The 21,691-nt window shown below is 43.0% G+C and overlaps 2 protein-coding genes across 2 annotated transcripts in view; both read right to left on the bottom strand.

The window, feature by feature from the left end:
* LOC129709575 (microtubule-actin cross-linking factor 1-like) overlaps window positions 1-21,691 on the bottom strand; it is a 335,842-nt gene that overhangs the window by 157,277 nt on the left and 156,874 nt on the right. The window contains exons 4-5 of the mRNA XM_055656025.1: window positions 21,044-21,121; window positions 15,694-15,786 (exon numbers count right to left, since the gene is read on the bottom strand). Coding sequence (XP_055512000.1) covers window positions 15,694-15,786; window positions 21,044-21,121 — 171 coding nt within the window. The remainder of the gene's footprint in view (window positions 1-15,693; window positions 15,787-21,043; window positions 21,122-21,691) is intronic.
* LOC129709705 (uncharacterized) lies at window positions 7,042-12,217 on the bottom strand. The gene has a single exon (XM_055656228.1). The coding sequence runs from the start codon at window positions 8,401-8,403 to the stop codon at window positions 7,276-7,278; it is 1,128 nt and encodes a 375-aa protein (XP_055512203.1). The 5' UTR covers window positions 8,404-12,217; the 3' UTR covers window positions 7,042-7,275.

Raw genomic sequence — 21,691 nt, 5'->3', positions numbered from 1 at the left:
AACAAGAACTGTTTAATTTCTATGTTAAGGCGATAAACCAAATCATAGCAATTATAATTTCCGCCACCTCCAACGTGACCCCACCACTCGCCACATCTTCCCATCTCCCCTCATGTCTGCCTTCCGCAAAGACCGCTCCCTCCGCAACTCCCTTGTCAATTCTTCCCTTCCCTCCCGCACCACCCCCTCCCCGGGTACTTTCCGTTGCAACCGCAAGAAATGCAACACCTGTCCCTTCACCTCCCCCCTCGACTCCATTCAAGGACCCAAGCAATTGTTCCAGGTGCGACAAAGGTTCACCTGCATCTCCTCCAACCTCATCTACTGCATCCTCTGCTCTAGGTGTCAGCTGATTTACATCGGCGAGACTAAGCGTAGGTTGGGCGATCGTTTCGCCGAACACCTCCGCTCAGTCCGCAATAACCAACCTGACCTCCCGGTGGCTCAGCACTTCAACTCCCCCTCCCTTTCCCAATCCGACCTCTCTGTCCTGGGTCTCCTCCATTGCCAGAGTGAGCAACAGCGGAAATTGGAGAAACAGCACCTCGTATTCCGCCTGGGGAACCTTGCGTCCGGATGGCATTAACATTGAATTCTCCCAATTTTGCTAGCCCTTGCTGTCTCCTCCCCTTCCTTAACCCTCTAGCTGTCTTCTCCCACCCTCCTATCCGCCCGCCCTCGGGCTCCTCCTCCTCCCCCTTTTCCTTCCTCCCCCCCCCCCCCCCCCCCCCCCCTCAGTCTGAAGCAGGGTTTCGGCCCCAAACGTTTCCTCTTTCCTTCCCTCCCTAGCTGCTGCTGCACCCGCTGAGTTTCTTCAGCAATTTTTTGTACCATAGCAATTATAATGGTTGTTTTTTTGTTGTTTTTAAATTGGATTCAAAAGTTGGCAATCCAAAGTAAGGACATTTCTGAAAATGTTGTTGGTTTGTCAGGAAAAGACAAATTAATGGATCAGAACTGTGACGGGAGAAGAATCTTTTTGCTGAATTGATACAACAGAATGGTGGCATGCAATGATAGTGGTCAGCCTCCTCCCTGCAACCATGTAATGGTCAGCATTCTCTTTCCCAGTCTTGTCTGCAGTAGCGAAAATTCCAATATCAAATTGTCATCTCTGTTTTTATATCAATTGTTGAAAATTAAGATGTTGAAAAATGTAGTTTTCTATTTGGAAGTGTCTATAAAGACACTTACCCAAATGATTCAACCACACTCAATTCATTTAGCCATAAGATCATGAAATATATCTATTATGTATATTTAAGAAGGAACTGCAGATGTTGGAAAATTAAAGGTAGACAAAAATGCTGGAGAAACTCAGTGGGTGAGGCAGCATCTGTGGAGCTAGGGAAATAGGCAACGTTTCGGGTCGAGACCCTTCTTCAGAAGAAGGGTCTCGACCCAAAATTTTGCCTATTTCCCTCGCTCCATAGATGCTGCCTCAGCCGCTGAGTCTATAATGTATGTATGTGTGTATTTGTGAGTATGTGTATATATACACACACACACACACACACTCTGAACCTTTTTTTCCATTTATTATATTGTTCACCGTGTACTATGTTCACATATTCTGTTGTGCTGCAGCAAGTAAGAATTTCATTGTTCTATCTGGGACATATGACAATAAAACACTCTTGACTCTCTTGAAAACCTGGTATTTTGTAACAAAATTCGGCACTCTGATATTTTTCTCTACACTCTTCGTGTTGTACTTGCAAGTGTAGAATTGAATTGTTCCAATTCACTGGTCTCTCTTGTCTTGCATTTGGCTTGAATGTATACTGTTTTGAATGGATAGCAGACAAACAAAATATGTTTTCTGTATCTCGGTTCATGTGACCTACATCTACATCTAAATCTAAATTAGAACATTAAATCCATCAGAGTTCAAATAATTATATCTTCCATAGTCATAGTGATACAGCGTGGAAACAGTCCCTTTGGCCCAACTTGCCCACAGCAACATGTCCCGTCCACACTAGTCCCAACTGCCTATGTTTTGCCCAAATCTCTCCAAACCTGTCCTATCCATGTACCAAGAACCATAGCCATCCAAACAAAACTTGATTTTTTGTTCGTACCAGCAAAATAGATATTTAATAATGCCAGAGAGCAGGTTTGACCGACCATGCTCTGGATTAGTTCCACTTTGCTGCTCTTTCCACATTGAAATGATCCCCTCAGTTTTTATCCAGTTACCTTCTTTACGTTTACAATAAATAAGGCAATACACCCCATTAAAAAGCATTGGCGAATCTCCTAATCATTTTCAAATGCCTCAACATAAAAAGGAGCAATATACTTGATCTTTTACCTCAACATTTACCAGCCTGATCTCCGCAGTTCTTCACCTCCCTCCATTAGAACATTTTTTTCACACCCAACTATACTCAACAGCTGAACGTCCAGATTAGAGATTCACTCTCTGCAAAGACATTTTCCCAGACACAAATCTAAAATGTCCAATCTATTATCCTAAGGTTATGCCTCAGAAGCTCCAGATTGTCCAGCCAAGAAAATATAGATGTAACATCAACCTTATCATAGCCCTTCTTTGTGACTCCACACCTATCAATATGGCCAACACTGAGCCGCCTCCTCAGCTTTCAATTCTTTTTGCTATAGTGATAGACTCATATCTGCCAGTCAACACGCTTTTGCGGTCTTTGCACCTTCCTCAGAACTTACTTTCTCACTAGCCCTCAGAACAGCTGGTCACATTACAATCAGTCCTTCAAACAAGTGGGCAGTACAAGTTGTAAGTAGCGACATCTTAGAAATTATTTATGCAGCTTCCTGTTAGTAGTTGCTGACAATCTAAAAACGATCCACTTATTGTTTTCAACTCTGTTCCCCAATCTCATCAACCTTTAAGCTTTATCTCGCTACATGGTACTGTAATGGGACCAAAGTACATCGTTGCATGCGCAAAATTAGAAACATCAACACATGAACTTGATGTACTTGATAGAAGAACGTCCCCGATTACTTAGCATCTTTAACAGCAAAATATCCCAAGGTACTTCACAGCAGCATAATCAAATTGTAGGAAAGGTAACAGCCTTTCCTACAAGAAGGCAGTGGCAAATGTGGACAGTTGTGTATACACAGCTTGGTCAAAGAGGTCGGTTTTAAAGAAGCTCTAAAAGATGTCTAATTTTTTTGAACATTTGCCGTGGATATACGTATATCCGGTCACTTGCTGAAAAATGAGGGGACTCCCACTGGTCTCAATGCCTTAAACATTGAAGATACGCTAAAGATTTTTTCAAAAGGATTGTCATTGGCAATGGCGGACTGGCCAGGGTGTCAGCTCGCCCGATGGCAAGTGGGCCCCTGATGAAGTGGGCCCCCTTTGTCTCCTGGCAACCACTATTTTTAGACCCAGTCTGCCACTGGTCATTGGGTGCCCAAAACACCCACCTTTGGATACAAGTTACAAGTTAAGATGCTGGAACTTGACAATCCTATACAAGTTTGCATCCTATACAAGCTAGAATCATATACAGGTTAGGGTCCTGGAACTTGAATTCCAGTCACACTACACAACAGTGTGAGTGGCCGCAATGTGGGCTGTGTGTGAAAGAACTGAGGAGAGGCAACACAGATAATTCATTCTATGGGAGTGGGGTCCATTGGAGCTGTTAGCAGAATCATCCTTCCCACAAACACTCACTGACCCACAAGGAAATAGAAACAGTGGACCTTTCTTTTTCAATAGTTATGGAATGGATAATGACCCTGTTATATTCAGCTGGCACTCCAGTAAACAACATGATTCATGGTCACACAAATAAAACCTACCAAACACACATCATTATAAATTATACCTACTGAGGGCTGTGAGTATTTAAATCGAGCACGGGGCTTTCTTTTACAGAGGCCCAGGAACCGTTGGAGCGAGTGGAGGAGGGTCGGGGCTGTGAGTATTTAAATCGAGCACGGGGCTTTCATTTACAGAGGCCTGGGAACCGTTGGAGCGAGTGGAGGAGGGTCGGGCTTTTACCGAAATCTGTAACGTTCCACACTTCATAGGGAGGGTTCTGGTGGAAGCAGCTGATTGGTGGAAGCAGACTAGAGGAAGCAACTGATTGGGTGCAACCTCAGGTTAGCATTTCTGCTTTCTGGTTAAAGGTACAGTGCTTTAGTAAAGGTACAGTGAGCTAAGGGTACAGTGGGCTAAAGGTACAGTGCTTTAGTAAAGGTACAGTGAGCTAAGGGTACAGTGCTTTAGTAAAGGTACAGTGCTTTTTGTTTATATAATAAAGGTGCAGTTTAAAGGTCAAGAGGGAGCAGCTGTTGTGAGTCAGATACCTGCTGATTTCTCCCAGCAGTTTCTATTGTATTATACTTGTATCGGATCCAGGGTAAGGCGGGAGAATGACAGCCAGAGCAGTGTACTGTTCTGGATGTCAGATGTGGGAGGTCGTGGTGTCGGATGGCCCTCCAGACGTCCACATCTGCACCAGGTGCAGCGAGATGGGGCTTCTAAGGGACCGTATTAGGATCCTGGAGCAGCAGCTCGATGACCTCTGTCTGGTCAGGGAGAGTGAGGAGGTCATAGAGGGGAGTTATAGGGAGGTGGTCACTCCAAAACCACGGGAGAGAGACATGTGGGTCACGCTAAGGAAGGGCAAGGGGCAGAGGCAGGGACGAGTGAGTACTCCAATGTCAGTACACCTCGCAAATAAGTACTCCTGTTTGAGTACGGATGGGGGTGACAGCCTACCCGGGGGTAGTGACAGCGGACGGGCCTCCAGCACAGAGACCGGCCCTGTTGCTCCGAAAGGTAGGGACAAAAAGAAGAGGGCAATAGTAATTGGGGACTCTATTGTTAGGGGGTCGGATAGGCGATTCTGTGGACGTAGTCGGGAGACCAGGATGGTGGTCTGCCTCCCTGGTGCCAAGGTCTCGGACGTGTCTCAACGCGTCCAAGATATCCTGAAATCAGAGGGAGAGGAGCTTGAGGTCGTGGTACATATAGGTACCAATGACATAAGTTAAAAAAAGGGAAGAGGTCCTGAAGGGAGGATTTAGGGAGTTGGGAGGAGATTTAAGGGAAAGGACCAAAAAGGTAACAATCTCAGGATTACTGCCTGTGCCACGCGACAGTGAGAGTAGGAATGGAGTGAGGTGGAGGATAAATGCGTGGCTGAAAGACTGGTGCAGAGGGCAGGGATTCAAGTTTCTGGATCATTGGGACTTTTGGGGAATGTGGGACCTGTACAGAAAGGACGGGTTGCACTTGAACCCGAGGGGGACCAATATCCTGGCGGGGAAATTTGCAAAGGCTACTGGGGAGACTTTAAACTAGAATGGTTGGGGCGAGGGACTCAAATAGAGAAAGCTAGTAGACAGAATGGCAGGCAGGAAGCAGAAAAGGGAAGCACTCGGACACAAGAGGAGAAAGAAAAAAAGGAAATAAACAGAGAAAAGAGGCGGGGGGTTTCTTAAATGTACATATTTTAATGCTAGGAGCATTGTAAGAAAGTTGGATGAGCTTAGAGTCTGGATAGACACCTGGAAGTATGATGTTGTGGCGATCAATGAAACATGGTTGCAGGAGGGCTGTGATTGGAAACTAAATATTCCAGGATTTTGTTGCTTCAGGTGTGATAGAATTGGAGGGGCAAGAGGTGGAGGTGTTGCATTGCTAGTCAGGGAAGATATTACAGCAGTGCTTTGGCAGGATGGATTGGAGGGCTCATCTAGGGAGGCTATTTGGGTGGAACTGAGAAGTCGGAAAGATGTAGCAACACTTATAGGGGTGTATTATAGACCGCCAAATGGGGATCGAGAATTGGAAGAGCAAATATGTAAGGAGATAGCAGATATTAGTAGTAAACACAAGGTAGTGATTGTGGGAGATTTCAACTTTCCACACATAGACTGGGAAACACATTCTGTAAATGGGCTGGATGGTTTGGAGTTTGTAAAATGTGTGCAGGATAGTTTTTTGCAGCAATACATAGAGGTACCTACTAGAGATGGGGCAGTGCTGGACCTCCTGTTAGGAAATGAGACGGGACAGGTGGCGGAGGTATGCGTTGGGGAGCACTTCGGATCCAGTGATCACAATACCATTAGTTTCAATATAATTATGGAGAGGGTCAGAACTGGACCTAGGGTTGAGATTTTTGATTGGAGAAAGGCTAACTTTGATGAGATGCGAAATGATTTAAAAGGAGTGAACTGGGACATTTTGTTTTATGGGAAGGATGTAGAAGAGAAATGGAGGACATTTAAAGGGGAAATTTTAAGAGTACAGAATCTTTATGTTCCTGTTCGGTTGAAAGGAAACAGTAAGAATTGGAAAGAGCCCTGGTTTTCAAGGGAAATTGGACATCTTGGTCAGAAAAAGAGGGAGATCTACAATAGGCAGCATGAAGTAAATGAGGTGCTTGAGGAGCATAAGGAATGTAAAAAGTATCTTAAGAAAGAAATTAGAAAAGCTAAAAGAAGATATGAGGTTGCTTTGGCACGTAAGCTGAAAGTAAATCCAAAGGGTTTCTACAGCGATATTAATAGCAAAAGGATAACGAGGGATAAAATTGGTCCATTAGAAGACAGAGTGGACAGCTATCTGCAGAGCCAAAACAGATGGGGGAGATATTGAACAATTTCTTTTCTTCGGTATTCACCAAGGAGAAGGATATTAAATTATGTGAGGTAAGGGAAACTAGTAGAGTAGCTATGGATACTATGAGTTTCAAAGTAAAAGAAGTACTGACACTTTTGAAAAATATATAAAAGTGGATAAGTCACCAGGTCCTGACAGGATATTCCCTAGGACGTTGAGGGAAGTTAGTGTAGAAATAGCCGGGGCTATGACAGAAATATTTCAAATGTCATTAGAAACGGGAATAGTCCCCGAGGATTGGCTTACTGCGCATGTTGTTCCATTGTTTAAAAAGGGTTCTAAGAGTAAACCTAGCAATTATAGACCTGTTAGTTTGACTTCAGTGGTGGGCAAATTAATGGAAGATCTTAGAGATAATATATATAAGCATCTGGATAAACAGGGTCTGATTAGGAACAGTCAGCATGGATTTGTGCCTGGAAGGTCATGTTTGACTAATCTTCTTGAATTTTTTGAAGAGGTTACTAGGGAAATTGACGAGGGTAAAGCAGTGGATGTTGTCTATATGGATTTTAGTAAGGCCTTTGACAAGGTTCCTCATGGAAGGTTGGTTAAGAAGGTTCAAGCAGCAATTTAAAATAAAGCATGGATCATTGAACATTCAAAATGTGTAAGAGAAAATAAGTAAATAATCAGTTATGTTTCTTCATAATATCAAGAAAGCTTCCACTGACCATTTCCTGGCTCAGATGCTCAATCTGGCCTAAACTGATATCATCACATTCATTACCAGTGGAAAATCCCAATTCATTTTCTGAAAGAGACAGAATGTCTCCATCCGGTATGGAGGAAGACTCGAAATCTCTGCTGCTTGTTCTTCCAGATTCACTCTCATTTATTTCGGCAGTCGCCAGATTGCTGCCATAACCAGAGGAGAAGAGAGTGGTACAGGTCTGTGGCTCCACGGTGAAGTCTCTCTTCAGTCTCACAAACTGTGCTCCCTCTTCAAGAGCACCATTTCCCCTGTGCACTGTTGGCTGGCCGTTCTTGGCATGTACGCGTTCGCCGTGTACAGTTTTCAGCAACTTGTCAACTCCACTTGCGTTGTTCCCCTCCCAGTCAAGCTGCAGGCGCTGTTTGAGCGTCTCTCGGGATAACGTGGGACTTTCGAGACCATCTTCTGTGTCATTACAATCAAAGGCAGCGAAGTCAGGGGTATTGGGAATTATCTTATTCCTTACTCGTGTATCTCCTTCCAGGCTCTGAGTTCGGTTCTCTTCTCCAGACACTGGGATTGGGAAAATCAAATCTCCTTTCACATCAGAGTCCTCCCCCGGTGCTGGGATTTGATCATGTAATAATATATCCTTTGCAAATGTAGTCGCTGGTTTGGCTGATAGCACCTGCTGCGTGCCTTCGCCACCGGCTTCGGCATTCAGGTCTATTGATTTATCTGTTGGAGAAGGAAGGTGTGATAAATGTCTGAGACGTGCCGGTTTGTGTAACTCCGGTGGCGGGCTGGGAGAGCGGGCCGTGTCTCCAGGAGTGGGGCGGGGGTCGGAGCCGGAGCCCGGTGTTAATTTCCCTGCAGTTACAGCGCTGGGAAGACGCGTCTCACCAGCTTCCAGCGGCACTGCTGCCGATGGCACTGATTCACCGGGCTGCTCCCCCTTCGCCTCTCCCCTCTCACCGTCTCTTTTCCTGTTTCTTCTGAAGCGTTTAAATTTGATTTTTCTTCGCCGCGGCGTGAGGGGGGTTTGTTTCCCATCCGTTCCCGCAGCCTCTCGCTGCTTTCGGACGCATCCCAAAGTGGTTCCCATTGTGCAGGCATCAGATTGCAGGCAGCAGCAGCAGCCTAAAACACACAGCCGCAATCGAGCAGAGCGGACGGGGAAAGTTGCAGCTCTCCACACGCCAATGCCTTCTCCACACAGCGGGCCATGTTCAGGCAGCGTCTCGGCCACATCCAGCCTCTGTCAGTGTCACCATAGCGGTGGCCACTCTCCCCCTGTGGCCACAGTGCCGGGGATCACCTTGGCTCTATGGGCAACTGCACGCCTCCACAAAGTACCATCAGCGCACTGTTACAGTAGCTTGAAGCGCGGCGCTCTTTACAAGCAGTATCCTTCAACTCGGCATCTCACCCACCGGCTGGCTGTCCAATGTCCACGGCAGGGCGAGATAGCCGGAGTATTTACCCACGGGCAACAGATACACAACGGGTGGCTCGGCGCACTGCTCCTCCCGACACAATCCGTCTTATATTCTGTCAGCAACAGATAAAATCCTCTCAACCTGCGACAAACCACGCCCAGGCAGCGAGCAGTCAGTGCAACGCACTCGCGTCCAGTTCATCTGCGAACTCAATGTTGAGCGTTACCGCAGTCTCAGCACTAGCAGCGGCCGGCTGCGGCATGTCACAAATAAGGTCGGTCGGTCGGTGGGTTTCTGCAGAGCACATGAGACTACACCAACCCCACCGGGTAAAACGTGATGAGTATTTATTTACACCGTGGCCGCGAATAGAAATATAAAATACAGCATTTAAAAATCATTGCTGCGTTGATAGACATTCACCGTGTCAGCTCGAGTCAAATACCACCGTGCGGCGTGGCAACTCAAATTAGCATTTTAGCTTGGAGCATATCTTAATTGTTTTAAATTAACGAGCATTAGAGGTGCTGTACTACGCAAGCTATGCCAGTAGCATCATCTGTAGTTTAATATCGAAGATAGGTACAAAATGCTGGAGTAACTCGGCGGGTCATCGACATCTCTGGAGAAAAGGAATAAATAGGTGATGATTCGGGTCGAGACCCTTCTTCAGACTGAGAGTCAGGGGAGAGGGGAACTGGAAGTCCAGAACAAATCAGAGCCGGCAGCGATGGCCACAGTCAGAGCCCACAATATGGCTTGCTTCACTGGTCAAGATTTCAGAGCCCTTGAGCTGGACTATTAATAATCTAGCCTCACAAATAAACGACCTCAACGTTCATCATAAAACCTTCTGTTTCAGTACACGTCTGAGAAGCAATTTAAAATACATTGGGTACAGATTGCACTTGAAAATATATTTGATTGGGGTTTGGTTTTGCATCTTACATAACGATGCATTTTACAAAGAGCTAGGAAACATATATTCTACCCTTCCAAGTGAATATCTTAACTGAAGTAGTAATTGGCTTTTGAGGTCAAGAAGTAATGGAAGTGTTCAGCCCCTCTCTTCATGTTATTTCCCATGGAAAATGGGTCAGGCCTCATGAATGCACTTCAGCCTAATGCAGTTTGTGGAAAGTAACAAGGCAGTGGAGATGTAACAATCAGTGGAGATGTAAAACAGATCTCTATCCATCCTGTAGAAACAAGGATTTGCAGATGCTGGTTAATACATAAAAGGACACAAAGTGCTGGAGTAACTCAGCAGGTGGGGCAGCATCTCTGGAGAATATAGACAGGAAACGTGGTCTGATATGTCTCCACCTGAAACGTGCCTGTCCATGTTCTGCCTGACATGCAGAGTCTGTCCATCATTCTCAATTGATGATTTTAAAAATCACAACATGCAGTATTTTCTTCATTCTTCCATCTACAAGTATTTAATTAAAAGATTCACAAGCCCCAGATTCAAAAACAGCTTCCACCCCCTTCCCCCTCATTATCAGACTTGTACAGACTCATCAGCTGAAGATCAATTTCCAATCTTCCTATCTACCTCATTGGGAACTGTGCAATTTTAAAATTCTGCACTTTCTCTGACATTGTAACAGGATATTCTGCACTCTGTTTACTTTGTCTTTTGCATTCATTATGTATTTGTGAACAGTATGATTTGCCCAGACAGCACGCAAACCGTTCAAACGTGACAATAATTAACCAATACCAATTATTCTCACCGGTTTTCGGCCCTATTGTTCAGAAGTGAGAGAGGGCAGCAAAGGAGAAGAGTGAGACGATCAGACTCTTGGTCAAATAATCCAATCTTGGGAATTAAGATGTAAAATGTTTCCATTGATTTTCTCCCCTGGGCCAGTTACAAGCCGCATCAAATTAAAGTCTATTCATGAGGCCTGGCTCATTTTCCTGGTCCATGTGACACGAGGAGAGTTGCCATGAACATCCACTGTCTCGTGACAACAAAAATTATTATAGGGTTACCATCCATCGAGGTTTGATTATTCACATTCAAACCACTTACATCAATCTATGACCTCTGGACTTGTAATACTTTCCCCAAGGGCAAAGTCAAACACTGCCATTGTCAAGCAGACTTTTACCAAACAGAGGCAGATGCCAGTTCTTTAGTATCAGCTCAAACCTCTTGCGTAGAATCATGTGGCACGGAAAAAAAGGCATTTGGCCCAGCACTTCCATATCAATCAGTGGACTCCCTTCTGTATTAACCCCATTGCTCAGTACTTGATTCATAGACCCCTTTGCAAAAGTAATTCAAGTGTTCATCTGGACGCTTCTTAAATGTTGTTAGCAATCCAGCTGCAGGAGTTTCCTGCAGTCTACCCTATCCATGCTGCTTATAAATCCCATCCCCTCCTTAACTCCTCACTGAGAGAAAAGACACAGCATGTCCAGTCCTCATAACTGCTCCATCCCAGGCAACATACTGGATAATTTCCTCTGCACTCTCTCTCGCACCATCACATCCTTTCCAATCCGTGGAGACCAGCACTCTAACCTTTATAAAGTTGGAGCATTATTTCACTATTCCTGCATTCAATGCCCAACTCAAGACTCCTCTTTTCAGCCCATGTCACCTAAACATTGATAACTCTCTGCAGTCCTAAGTCTACTTTCCACACTATCAACAACTCTGCCAATCTCCATGTCATTTGCTAACTTGCCTTTCACAACTACATCCAAGTCATTCGTGTCCATTACAAACAAGGGGCCCAGCACTGTCACCGTGACCATTAGTCACAGCTATCTTGTCACAAAAATAACCCTCTACTATCACCCTCCGTCTCCTATTGCTAAGCCAATGTTGGGTCCAGTTTGCCAACTTGCTAGGGATCCTATGGGCTTCAACCCTTTGAATCCTTTGTCTCCCACGGGGGATCTTGTCAAAGGCGTTAACAAAGTCTACTTAAATCACATCTACTGTCCTGCCCTCATCAATACACTATCACCTGTTCCAAGATCAGATCTGCCCTTGACAAAGCCAAGTTGGCCATCTCCGATTAGTCCCTGCCTTTCCAAGTGATCATTATACCCTCCTTCTGATTTTTTTCCCCCCAGTATCTTCATTATCAATGATCTTAGGCTCCCAGATCATTTCCTGCAGCCTTTCTTGAAAAATAGGACCATATTTACGGGCTTACACTCATCTGGTACCTAACTCAAGTTTAGCAAATATATAAAAATCTCAGCAAGGACACCTGCAATCTTTTTCGTTGTCTTCTGCAGCAGCCTAGATAAATTCCAACCCACCCTTAGGGACATTCTCCTGTAAGCCTTCCATGGCATCAATGCCTCCTCTTTATTTATAATGATCATCTTTCACTTACCACTTGACAGAATTCTCCAATTAAAAAGTCAGTTTCCTTTGTGAATTCCAATGTAAAGCATGGATTTGGGACCTCACCCGTATTTTCTAGCTGTACACATATATTGAATATTTCCCCCATGGGCCCTACTTGTTCCTGGCTATTCTTTTGCCCTCAATGTACTTTTGAATGCCTTTTTCATAATATTTACAATATAATTTATTCAATGATATATAAATATACCTCTGTATAAATATACTTCATGTCCATGTTCCTCAAAAAATAATCTGTTCAGACTAACCCTACACGCCTATAGCTGTGTAAACGGTGACATATGTATATCTTTCAGGGTTTTTGCCTCAACCACTATATCAGGCATTTCAGTTGCCCTTCACTGTTTGGTTAAAAAAAAAAACATTACTTCACAATTTATTTCAAGTATATTGTCAGCTTATATTTTTAAAATACCCAATGTTTTGGAGATGAATGTACGACAGCATCTCATGCGGTGGTGGACACTGCCCAATCCATCATGGATATTGACCTCTTCACCATCGAAGGGATCATCTATGGGAGGCACTGCCTCAAAAAGGCAGTCGGCATCAACAGGTCCCCTCACCACCCTGGCTGCGCTCTTATTACCCTCTGCCATCAGAAAGAAAGGATAGGTGTCTGATAACTGTGACCAGCATGTTCAGGAACAGCTTCATCTCAACAACCGGCATAGGGGTAGAGTTGCTGCCTTACAACACCAGAGACCCGGGTTCGATCCTGACCATGGGTGCTGACTGTACGGTGTTTGTACGTTCTCCCTGTGACCGTGTGGATTTCGTCTGGGTGCGCCGGTTTCGTCCCACAGTCCAAAGACATACGGGTTTTCCGATTAATTGGGTACTGCAAATTGTAATTTGTCCCAAGTGTGTAGGACAGTGCTAGTGTCGGAGAAGACTTGCGGGGCCGATGGGAATATTTCTGCTCTGTATCTCTAAAGTCTAAACCTTCAGGCTCTTGAACGCTACAAACACTAACTAAACTACAAACTTGCACTAGGGACTTTGGGTTTTTGTTTTACACCAATATCGTTTTTCAAAAAGGTATTGAACTTTCTTTTGTTTATTGTCTTGTGACTACTGTGTTTGTCTACCTGTTATGCTGCTGCAAGTATGAATTTCATTATACTGTTTCCAAACAATTAAACTCTCTTGACTCTTAGTACAATTTATCGTAGGCTATGCTTTTAAAAAGAAGCTCTTCCTGCATCATCTGTCGATAAAAGCACATCCTAGAATTTTCTATGCACAGTAACAAGTTCTGGATTGGATCCAATGAAATTAAAAAACAGAGTTTGATTTTTTTTTTTTTTAAAAAAAAAAAAAAAAGATGTACTGGTTATAATTTTTGGAACCAAAACTGGTCAAGTATAGGTTTATGCATAACACAAATGCTCAAAAACTGTTCTTGTAAACATTTAACCAGTTTGCCCTCTGCAGCAACCCCCAACCCACCCCCCTCACACAACTCGAAAATATTTCAGATATAGAAAGAGGTAATCTAGCAAATTATGCACTTCCATCTTGCAACACACACACACACACACACAGGTTGTTAATAGCATGATGGTTTTAGCTCTGAAAAATGCAATGACCATTCTGAAATATAACCCTCAGATTGGCTGTGTTATCAGAACACACACACACACACACACCCACACACACACAGAAACACGTGAAGCAGGCACTCATTTTAGTATCAAGTACAATTCAACAACACTTGAACTCTGTAGAAACTATGAGAACATCATATTGGAATCCCAGATAAATCTTTGACAAAAAGCACAATTTTTTAACCAGTTGTTGAAGCAAAGCACACCACAGGCCTCCCAAACACGATGATAAGTAACTAATAATAGTCATAGTCAGCGTAATAGGTTGAACAAAATTACATTGCACAAGCACAAACATATTTTCCTACATAGAAATTACAGATAATAGATCCAATAGTTAAGCATAATCCATTACAGTATATGCTGATAAATAAAATTGCTAAAAATACATTTTCAATGATAACACTGACTTTTGACAATAAATGCGTGGAGTTGCGACTCTCTGCTATCAAATAGCAATGAAACAGTCTGAAGCATAATCATCAATGGCATTCCATACAACAGCAATCTTTGATTTGGTTCATTCATGGATTACAATCAATGCATCCCAAGCAAATACTTTTTGTCTCCCTCATTCATATCTTAGATTTTTGAAGCTTCCTGGCATCAACCTCAACCACACTTTCAACCAATTGTAGGCTGCCCCGTCTACATCACCTGAATATAATGGGCCATCCACAACCAATACCCAAATCTACTGACTTGACCTCTTCCTTAGCTCGCTTTGTGCCACTACTGCCACTCAGCTATCAGACTGCTGACAGACGGGTGACCCAGTACAATGGCTGCCTCGCCAACAGTCCCTTTCTCTCTTTGTTGTTTTTTTAGGCTGTAATTAAATGTTGTTCTTGTGAATCTTTAGTTTTATATTATGTGGGGAGGGTGGCGGGGGAAGGGGAAACATTTTTCATTTTTTTCCTCGACGGAGATTTGATTTTTTCCTTATCGTATCTCTGTCTGCACTGTGGCCTGGCATCGTGGCACTGTGGCCTGGCATCGTGGAGCTGACGGCCTCTTGCTGGGGATCGACCTTGGAAGTTCCAACCGCGGGAGCCTGCAGATTTAACATCTCGGAGCTGGCGGTGCCTTTGCCAGGGACGGGCTTCAGGAGCTTTGATCACCCCAATCACGGGAGCTTTGATCGCCCCGACGTGGGAGCTCTGATCGCCGGTTGCGGGGGCTTCAATCACCCTGATTGTGGATGGTTCGACTCCCCCGACAGCGGGAGAAAATGGAGGAAAGACCTTATTGCCTTCCATTAAAGTGAGGAATGTGGAGGAACCACTGTGATGGATGTTTATGTTAAATTTTTATGCGTGTTTTGTTGATGTTTTGGTATGGCTGTATGGCAAATTAAAATTTCTCTTATGATTTACATACTTGTTTTGTTTTCATACTTGGCTAATAAAATCACTTACAAATGCAACACTTAAAATTACAATTAACATGCAGCGTTCTCGAAAAGGTAATTTTCCCACCTAGACAATGAAAATCATATCAGGCAACCAGCATAAATTCCATGCTCTTGCCACCAATGTATGGCCAATACGCTAATATGAACCAAACTGTTCATAACTGTGCCATTTAAAATGGTTCCAAGATGAATTTACTATCCTGTACTGCCTCAGTCATAAAGCGACCTACTTTTGCATATTGCCCATTTCCATCTTGAACTCAGTCCATCATTCAATGACACTAAATCACCAATAATGACACATTCAGATATTTACAGTCAGTTAGTGCTATCTATCGCTTAGCATTAAATATCATGAACTGAAAATTAGTTTTGGTGAATATTTCAAATTGAGACTGTAAATGATTATAGACTAGATGCTATTGCCTCCATGTATTTAATGGATCATCATAGTACTATTACAGTATTTCATTTGTTGTTGTACATAGATTTATAACAAAATAATCAGCAAAAAAAACAAGTAAAACATCCTTACCTGGAAATGTAGAATTATGGTCCAAATTAAACCAAGAGTTAGCTTGGGATTCCCATCAGTAATATCATCATTCCTAATATTCACTAATTTCACCTGCAGGAGTGAAAACAATCCGTGCATCAGTTTTCTTTTGAGGCATATGTACACGACTTATATTCTTAATACATTTCAGGTATAATGCATTTTTGAGGTCACTTTCTTAAAATTCATAGTTTGCTGAACAAGCAAGAAGCATTGTGACTGGTCAAATTTCACCACGTCTATGAAACAGAAACCAGAAGTTTTCTGATCATTTAGGTGGCTTCAGGACCTTAAACCTTTGGCTGTTAACTCATCCAGCCACATGAATTGAAATTGTGACCCAAATTAAAATGAATATGGCAGCTTCACTCAAGCCACAAAAATTGATTGGAGTAGGTTACTTGAAAGCAAAGGAATGTCCGCTTAGTTGGATACTTTTAGAAGTGTCATAATTAGAGTTCAGGTTTGCATCTTCCTGTTAGACTGAAAGACACGGCAGGTAGGAGTAAGGAACCCTGGAGGATGAGAGAAATTGTGGCCCTGGTCAGTAAAAAGGAAGCATGGGTCAGGTATAGGCAGCCAAGATCAAGTGTATCCATGGAGGAGTATACAGGATTGAGGAGTATCCTTATGAAGGAAATCACAAAGGTGGTGGCATGAAATAGCTCTGGCAGATAAGAATAAGAAGAATCTAAAGAGATTTTATAGGTACATATCTGCAAAATGGTAACTAGAGATAGAATGGACCATTCAGAAACCAAAGAGGTAATCCATGTGTGGAGCCGCAGGAGATAGGCAAGGTTGGCTCCAGTGAATATTTCTCCTGCTTTTACTGCGGAGAAAAACATGAAGGCTGGGAAACTTAATTACGTTAATGAAGATATCATTTAACTTCATTAATGGAGCTGCAGACGAGGTGGTGCTGGACCTTACCTAAGACACACTAAGGTAGATAAATTGTCCAGGGCTTGATCAGATATACCCAAGGACACTGTGGGAAGCTGGAGAAGAAATTCTAGGAATCCTGGCTGAGATATATGTAACATCGTGATGTGCCAGAAGACTGGACAGTGGGTAATGTTGTGGCTCTATTTACAAAGGGCTGCAAAGAAATACCTAGAACTATAGACCAGTCAGCCTAACATCGGTGGTAGGAAAGTTATAGGAGAGGGTTCTGAGGGATACAGGATTATTTTGTTTTGGTACTGTATCTCTAAAGTCTAAATCACTCTAATTTACATAATTTATGATCCTGATTAGATTATTTGATTGTAAAATCATATCATTAAACATTAGAGCAAGATATATCCAAAAGTATACTACTTGTTGCATTTTGGGAAGTCAAGCCAGGGCAGGACCTTCACACACAGTGGATGGTGGAGCCCTGGGGAATGTTGTAGAGCAGAGCGATACAGGATTATAAATGTGTAGTTCCCTGAAAGAGATATTGCAGGTAGATAGAATGGTGAAAGTGGCTTATAGCATGCTGACCTTCACCAGTCAGGGAAATGAGTATAAAAGTTAGGACATCATTGTTACAATGGTACAAGATGTTGATGAGGCCACACTTGGAGTTTTACATAGAAACATAGAAATTAGGTGCAGGAGTAGGCCATTCGGCCCTTCGAGCCTGCACCGCCATTCAATATGATCATGGCTGATCATCCAACTCAGTATCCCGTACCTGCCTTCTCTCCATACCCTCTGATCCCCTTAGCCACTAGGGCCACATCTAACTCCCTCTTAAATATAGCCAATGAACTGGCCTTGACTACCCTCTGCGGCAGAGAGTTCCAGAGACCCACCACTCTCTGTGTGAAAAAGTTCTTCTCATCTCGGTTTTAAAGGATTTCCCCCTTATCCTTAAGCTGTGACCCCTTGTCCTGGACTTCCCCAACATCGGGAGTAATCTTCCTGCATCTAGCCTGTCCAACCCCTTAAGAATTTTGTAAGTTTCTATAAGATCCCCTCTCAATCTCCTAAATTCTAGAGAGTATAAACCAAGTCTATCCAGTCTTTCTTCATAAGACAGTCCTCACATCCCAGGAATCAGTCTGGTGAACCTTCTCTGCACTCCCTCTATGGCAATAATGTCCTTCCTCAGAATTGGAGACCAAAACTGTACGCAATACTCCAGGTGTGGTCTCACCAAGACCCTGTACAACTGCAGTAGAACCTCCCTGCTCCTATACTCAAATTTTGTGTTCAGTTTTGATCAACCTGCAAAAGGAAAGATGTCATTAAGCTGGAAAGAGTGCAGGGAAGATTTATGAGGATATTGCCAGGACTCAAAGTCCTGAGATATATAGAGCTATGATGGGCAGGCTCGGACTTTAATCCTGGTAAAACTTAAAGCTGAGGGGTAATCTTATAGAGGTGTGTAAAATCATGAGTGGAATAAATAGGGATTTTCCCAGGGTAGGGGAATCAAGAACCAGAAAGGCAGAACTTTAAGGCAAGAGGGGAAAGGTTTAATAGGAACCTGAGGGGCAACATTTTCCACTCATAGGGTGGTGGGTATAAGGAACAAGCTTTGATTTCACTCTGAAGAAGGGTTTTGACCCAAAATATTGCCTATTTCCTTCACTCCATAGATGCTGCCTCACCCGCTGAGTTTCTACAGCATTATTGTCTACCTTCGATTTTCTAGCATCTGCAGTTCCTTCTTAAACATAAGGAACATGCTGCCAGGTGAAGTAGTTGAAGTAGGTAAAATGTCAATATTCAAAAGACATTTGGTCAGGTACAGGGATAGGAAACAATTATTGGGATATGGGCCAAATGTGACCAGCATATGGGGACCTCCTGGTTGTCATGGACAAGTTGGGCTGAAAGGGTCTTGTTTCTGTGCTGTATAACTTTACAACTATGTCTGAAGGAGGGTTTCGGCCCGAAACGTTGCCTATTTCCTTCGCTCCATAGATGCTGCTGAACCCACTGAGTTTCTCCAGCATTTTTGTCTACCAGACATTTATATAAGATTATTATTGATTTTTCTTATTTGACAAAATATGTTAAGTTGGTCATTAAACAAGTAGCTTGTCTTTTTCAAAAACATCCATAATTTATTAACGTTAGTTCTTTTGGAAATTTGAATGGATATATAATGAGTTTGTTCTAAATATAAAGGCTACTTCATGTGATTGTAAATGATTTATTTCCATCCAGTTGCTGGAAATTTAATTTTGTTTTCATTTACTGAGCTCAGTCTATTAAAAATTGCATGCCTAATATTCTATTCTCATCAAAGGTCAGGTATGACCTTTCAGGCTGATGCACTTCTGTAGTAGATCAAAACGAGATAATGTGATTGAGTTTATTAATTTGATTTTTGAGATCTGGACATTGGAGTCAAGGCCAGCACGCATTATTTATTTTTAATTGCCCCGGAGACGATTTTATGAATCACCATCTTGAATCATTGGATTTCCTGGCTGAAGCTATTCTCACAGTGTCTTTGGGTAAGGAGTTCCAGGATTTAGACTCAGAGCAACGAAGGAATGGTGTTCCAGGTCAGGAAGTGAACATGCAGGTGGTATTTACATGCACCCGAAGCCTTGTCCTTCTTGTAGAGCCACGCTTTGGAGTGGCCTGGGCAAGTAACTGCTAGGTATTTTGTATATGGTATGCACTTCAGCCACTACATGGTGGAGGAGGAGATGGATTTTTCTGAGATGTTTGACCGGATAGCATTCAAGCAGGCTGTTTTTTGGATAATGTTGTGATTCCTGGATATCAGTTCAATGTTGAGTCATCCAGGTAAGTGGAGGTAATGACACTGCTGATTCAGGCCTTGTAGATGCTGGAGAGTATTTGGGCTCTCAGGTGTCGAGTCACTCACAACAGCGTCTGACCTGCTCTTGCAGCCACAGTTTGCACACAGCTGATCCACTTTGGTCAATGTGATCCCCGTGGATATTGATGATGGGAGCTAAGCAATGACATTGAATGTCAAGGATAGACATTTACACCTTCTCTTGCAGGAAGTGGTCATTGCCTAGGCATGTTTATAGTAGAAATTGTATTTGGCACGTGGCTAATATTTGCCTCTATTTATGACATATTGAAGAAAGGCCTGGGAGCTACAGCAAGCCTTACATCAGTAGCGGGCAAGGTTTTGAAGGGGATTCTCAGATTCGGGATCCACCAGCATCTACACAGACTGATTGGGGATGGACAGCATGGTTCTCTATGTGAGAAACTCTCTTCCCAATTTGAGAATTTTTGAAGAGGTGTCCAAGATGATTGATGGGGATTGTTTTCAAAGACAAATCTAACAGACAAAAATGATGAACTAACATTGGTGGTGCTCAGTATAGAAAATAGGTTTGTTTGAGCTATGAGCCAGGCTCTGATTGCCGCTAATGTGGTAGTGACAATGATACTGTGAATGAGTATTAGCTGAATGAGGCAGTCGGGCCACGCCGCTGACAGCAACCAAGAACAAAAAGGGACCAACGTGACTCCATGGAGTAATTTTGTAACTTTGTCAGTACCAGGACTGTGGCGACCTTTTGTGCTTTGTATGCAAAAACAAAGAATTTCACTGTACCTAGGTACATGTGACAATAATGTATCATTGAATCGTTTACTGTCAAAGACAGAGGCCATAGCTTCATGGTGAGAGGGGCAAAGTTTAGAAATGTGCAAGACAAGTTTTTTTTTTTAAACACAGAGAATGATAGGTACTGGAACAAGCTGCCAGGGGAGGTGGTGGAGGCAGATACAATAAAGGAATCTAAGAGGCCTCCAGATATAGGCATGGATATGAAAGGAATGGAGAGATATGGATTACATGCAGGCAGAGGAGATGACTTTAACCTGGCATCCTGTTCATCACAAATATGGTGGGCCAAAGGGCCTGTTCCTTTGCTGTACTATGTTCTGTATGTTCTAACAAGGAGTTGTCTAAATTAGGATGGTATGTAACAGATTCAAACTCTTTAGTTTAGAGATGCAGCATGGAAACAGACCTTTCAGCTAACCAAGTCCATGTGAACTACTCATCCATTCACACAAGTTCTTGATTATCTCATTTACACATGCACACCTTACACATCAGGGGCAATTTATGAAAGTCAATTAACCTACACACTTGCACATCTTTGGGATGTGATAGGAAACTGGAGCACCAAGAAGAAATCCATGCAGTCACAGGAAGAGCATGCAAACTCCACACAGACAGCACATGAGAAGGGCTGTGAGCAGCAAAATAAAAATCTTATAATTTGTAAATTGTTTAACACCGTTCCAGCTGGAATTTGAATGTACCTCAGGACTGATAATCTAATTACATAATTATTGGGCCTGTACACCTAAAATTACCTACCTGCCGTTGCTTTAAATAGTCAAGTGCAATCTGTACATTTTGCAACCTGTGAAATCGCATGCGTCCTTTCTCACGAGGCTACAAAGAACAGAGAAAGATTAATGGCACCTTTTAACTTTAACACAAATTTAAAAATTGCTTTGGGTTTTGATTAATACAAGCCAGAATACTTCCTTTCTGTCAATTTTATCGACCCCCACTCCCATTATTCAGGTTAACACATGTTTTGTAACAATTATCATTATGTGTAGAAGACAACATCACAAAATAGGTCACAGTGTCAGTCTTTTGCTCATCCCAAAATATGTTCAATAAATTTAGCCCTAAGTTTTATTTTAACAGCGTGAGACAGTGTCGGGACCGGATGGTAGATGTAGCTCCTTAATAGTGAATACACGGCGACTGTATTATATTGAAAAAAAGGTACACAGGCAATCCTCTATGCATATTTTTCTCCAATTTGGCCTTGCAATCTAGCCATCAGCAGGTGGCCACCCTGGAGCCCAATAGTCATTTAATTCCTTCACTAGCTTCCAATTCAACCATGATTTCCCTCTCAACCTAGAGCTCCACTGGTTTTCCAACCTAAAGCTTCAACCACACTTCCTGACAATCAAACTCAAGTCCTGCAATATATTCAGTGGAGGA

This window comes from Leucoraja erinacea, chromosome 26 (assembly GCF_028641065.1).
Source record: "Leucoraja erinacea ecotype New England chromosome 26, Leri_hhj_1, whole genome shotgun sequence".
Taxonomy (NCBI): domain Eukaryota; kingdom Metazoa; phylum Chordata; class Chondrichthyes; order Rajiformes; family Rajidae; genus Leucoraja; species Leucoraja erinaceus.
Note: the sequence above shows the minus strand (reverse complement) of the source record. Positions and strands in the feature narration are given on the sequence as shown.

Bases quoted from the DNA above. Each gene is read 5' to 3' on its own strand.
- LOC129709705 (XM_055656228.1), bottom strand. From the start codon at position 8,403: ATGGGAACCACTTTGGGATGCGTCCGAAAGCAGCGAGAGGCTGCGGGA.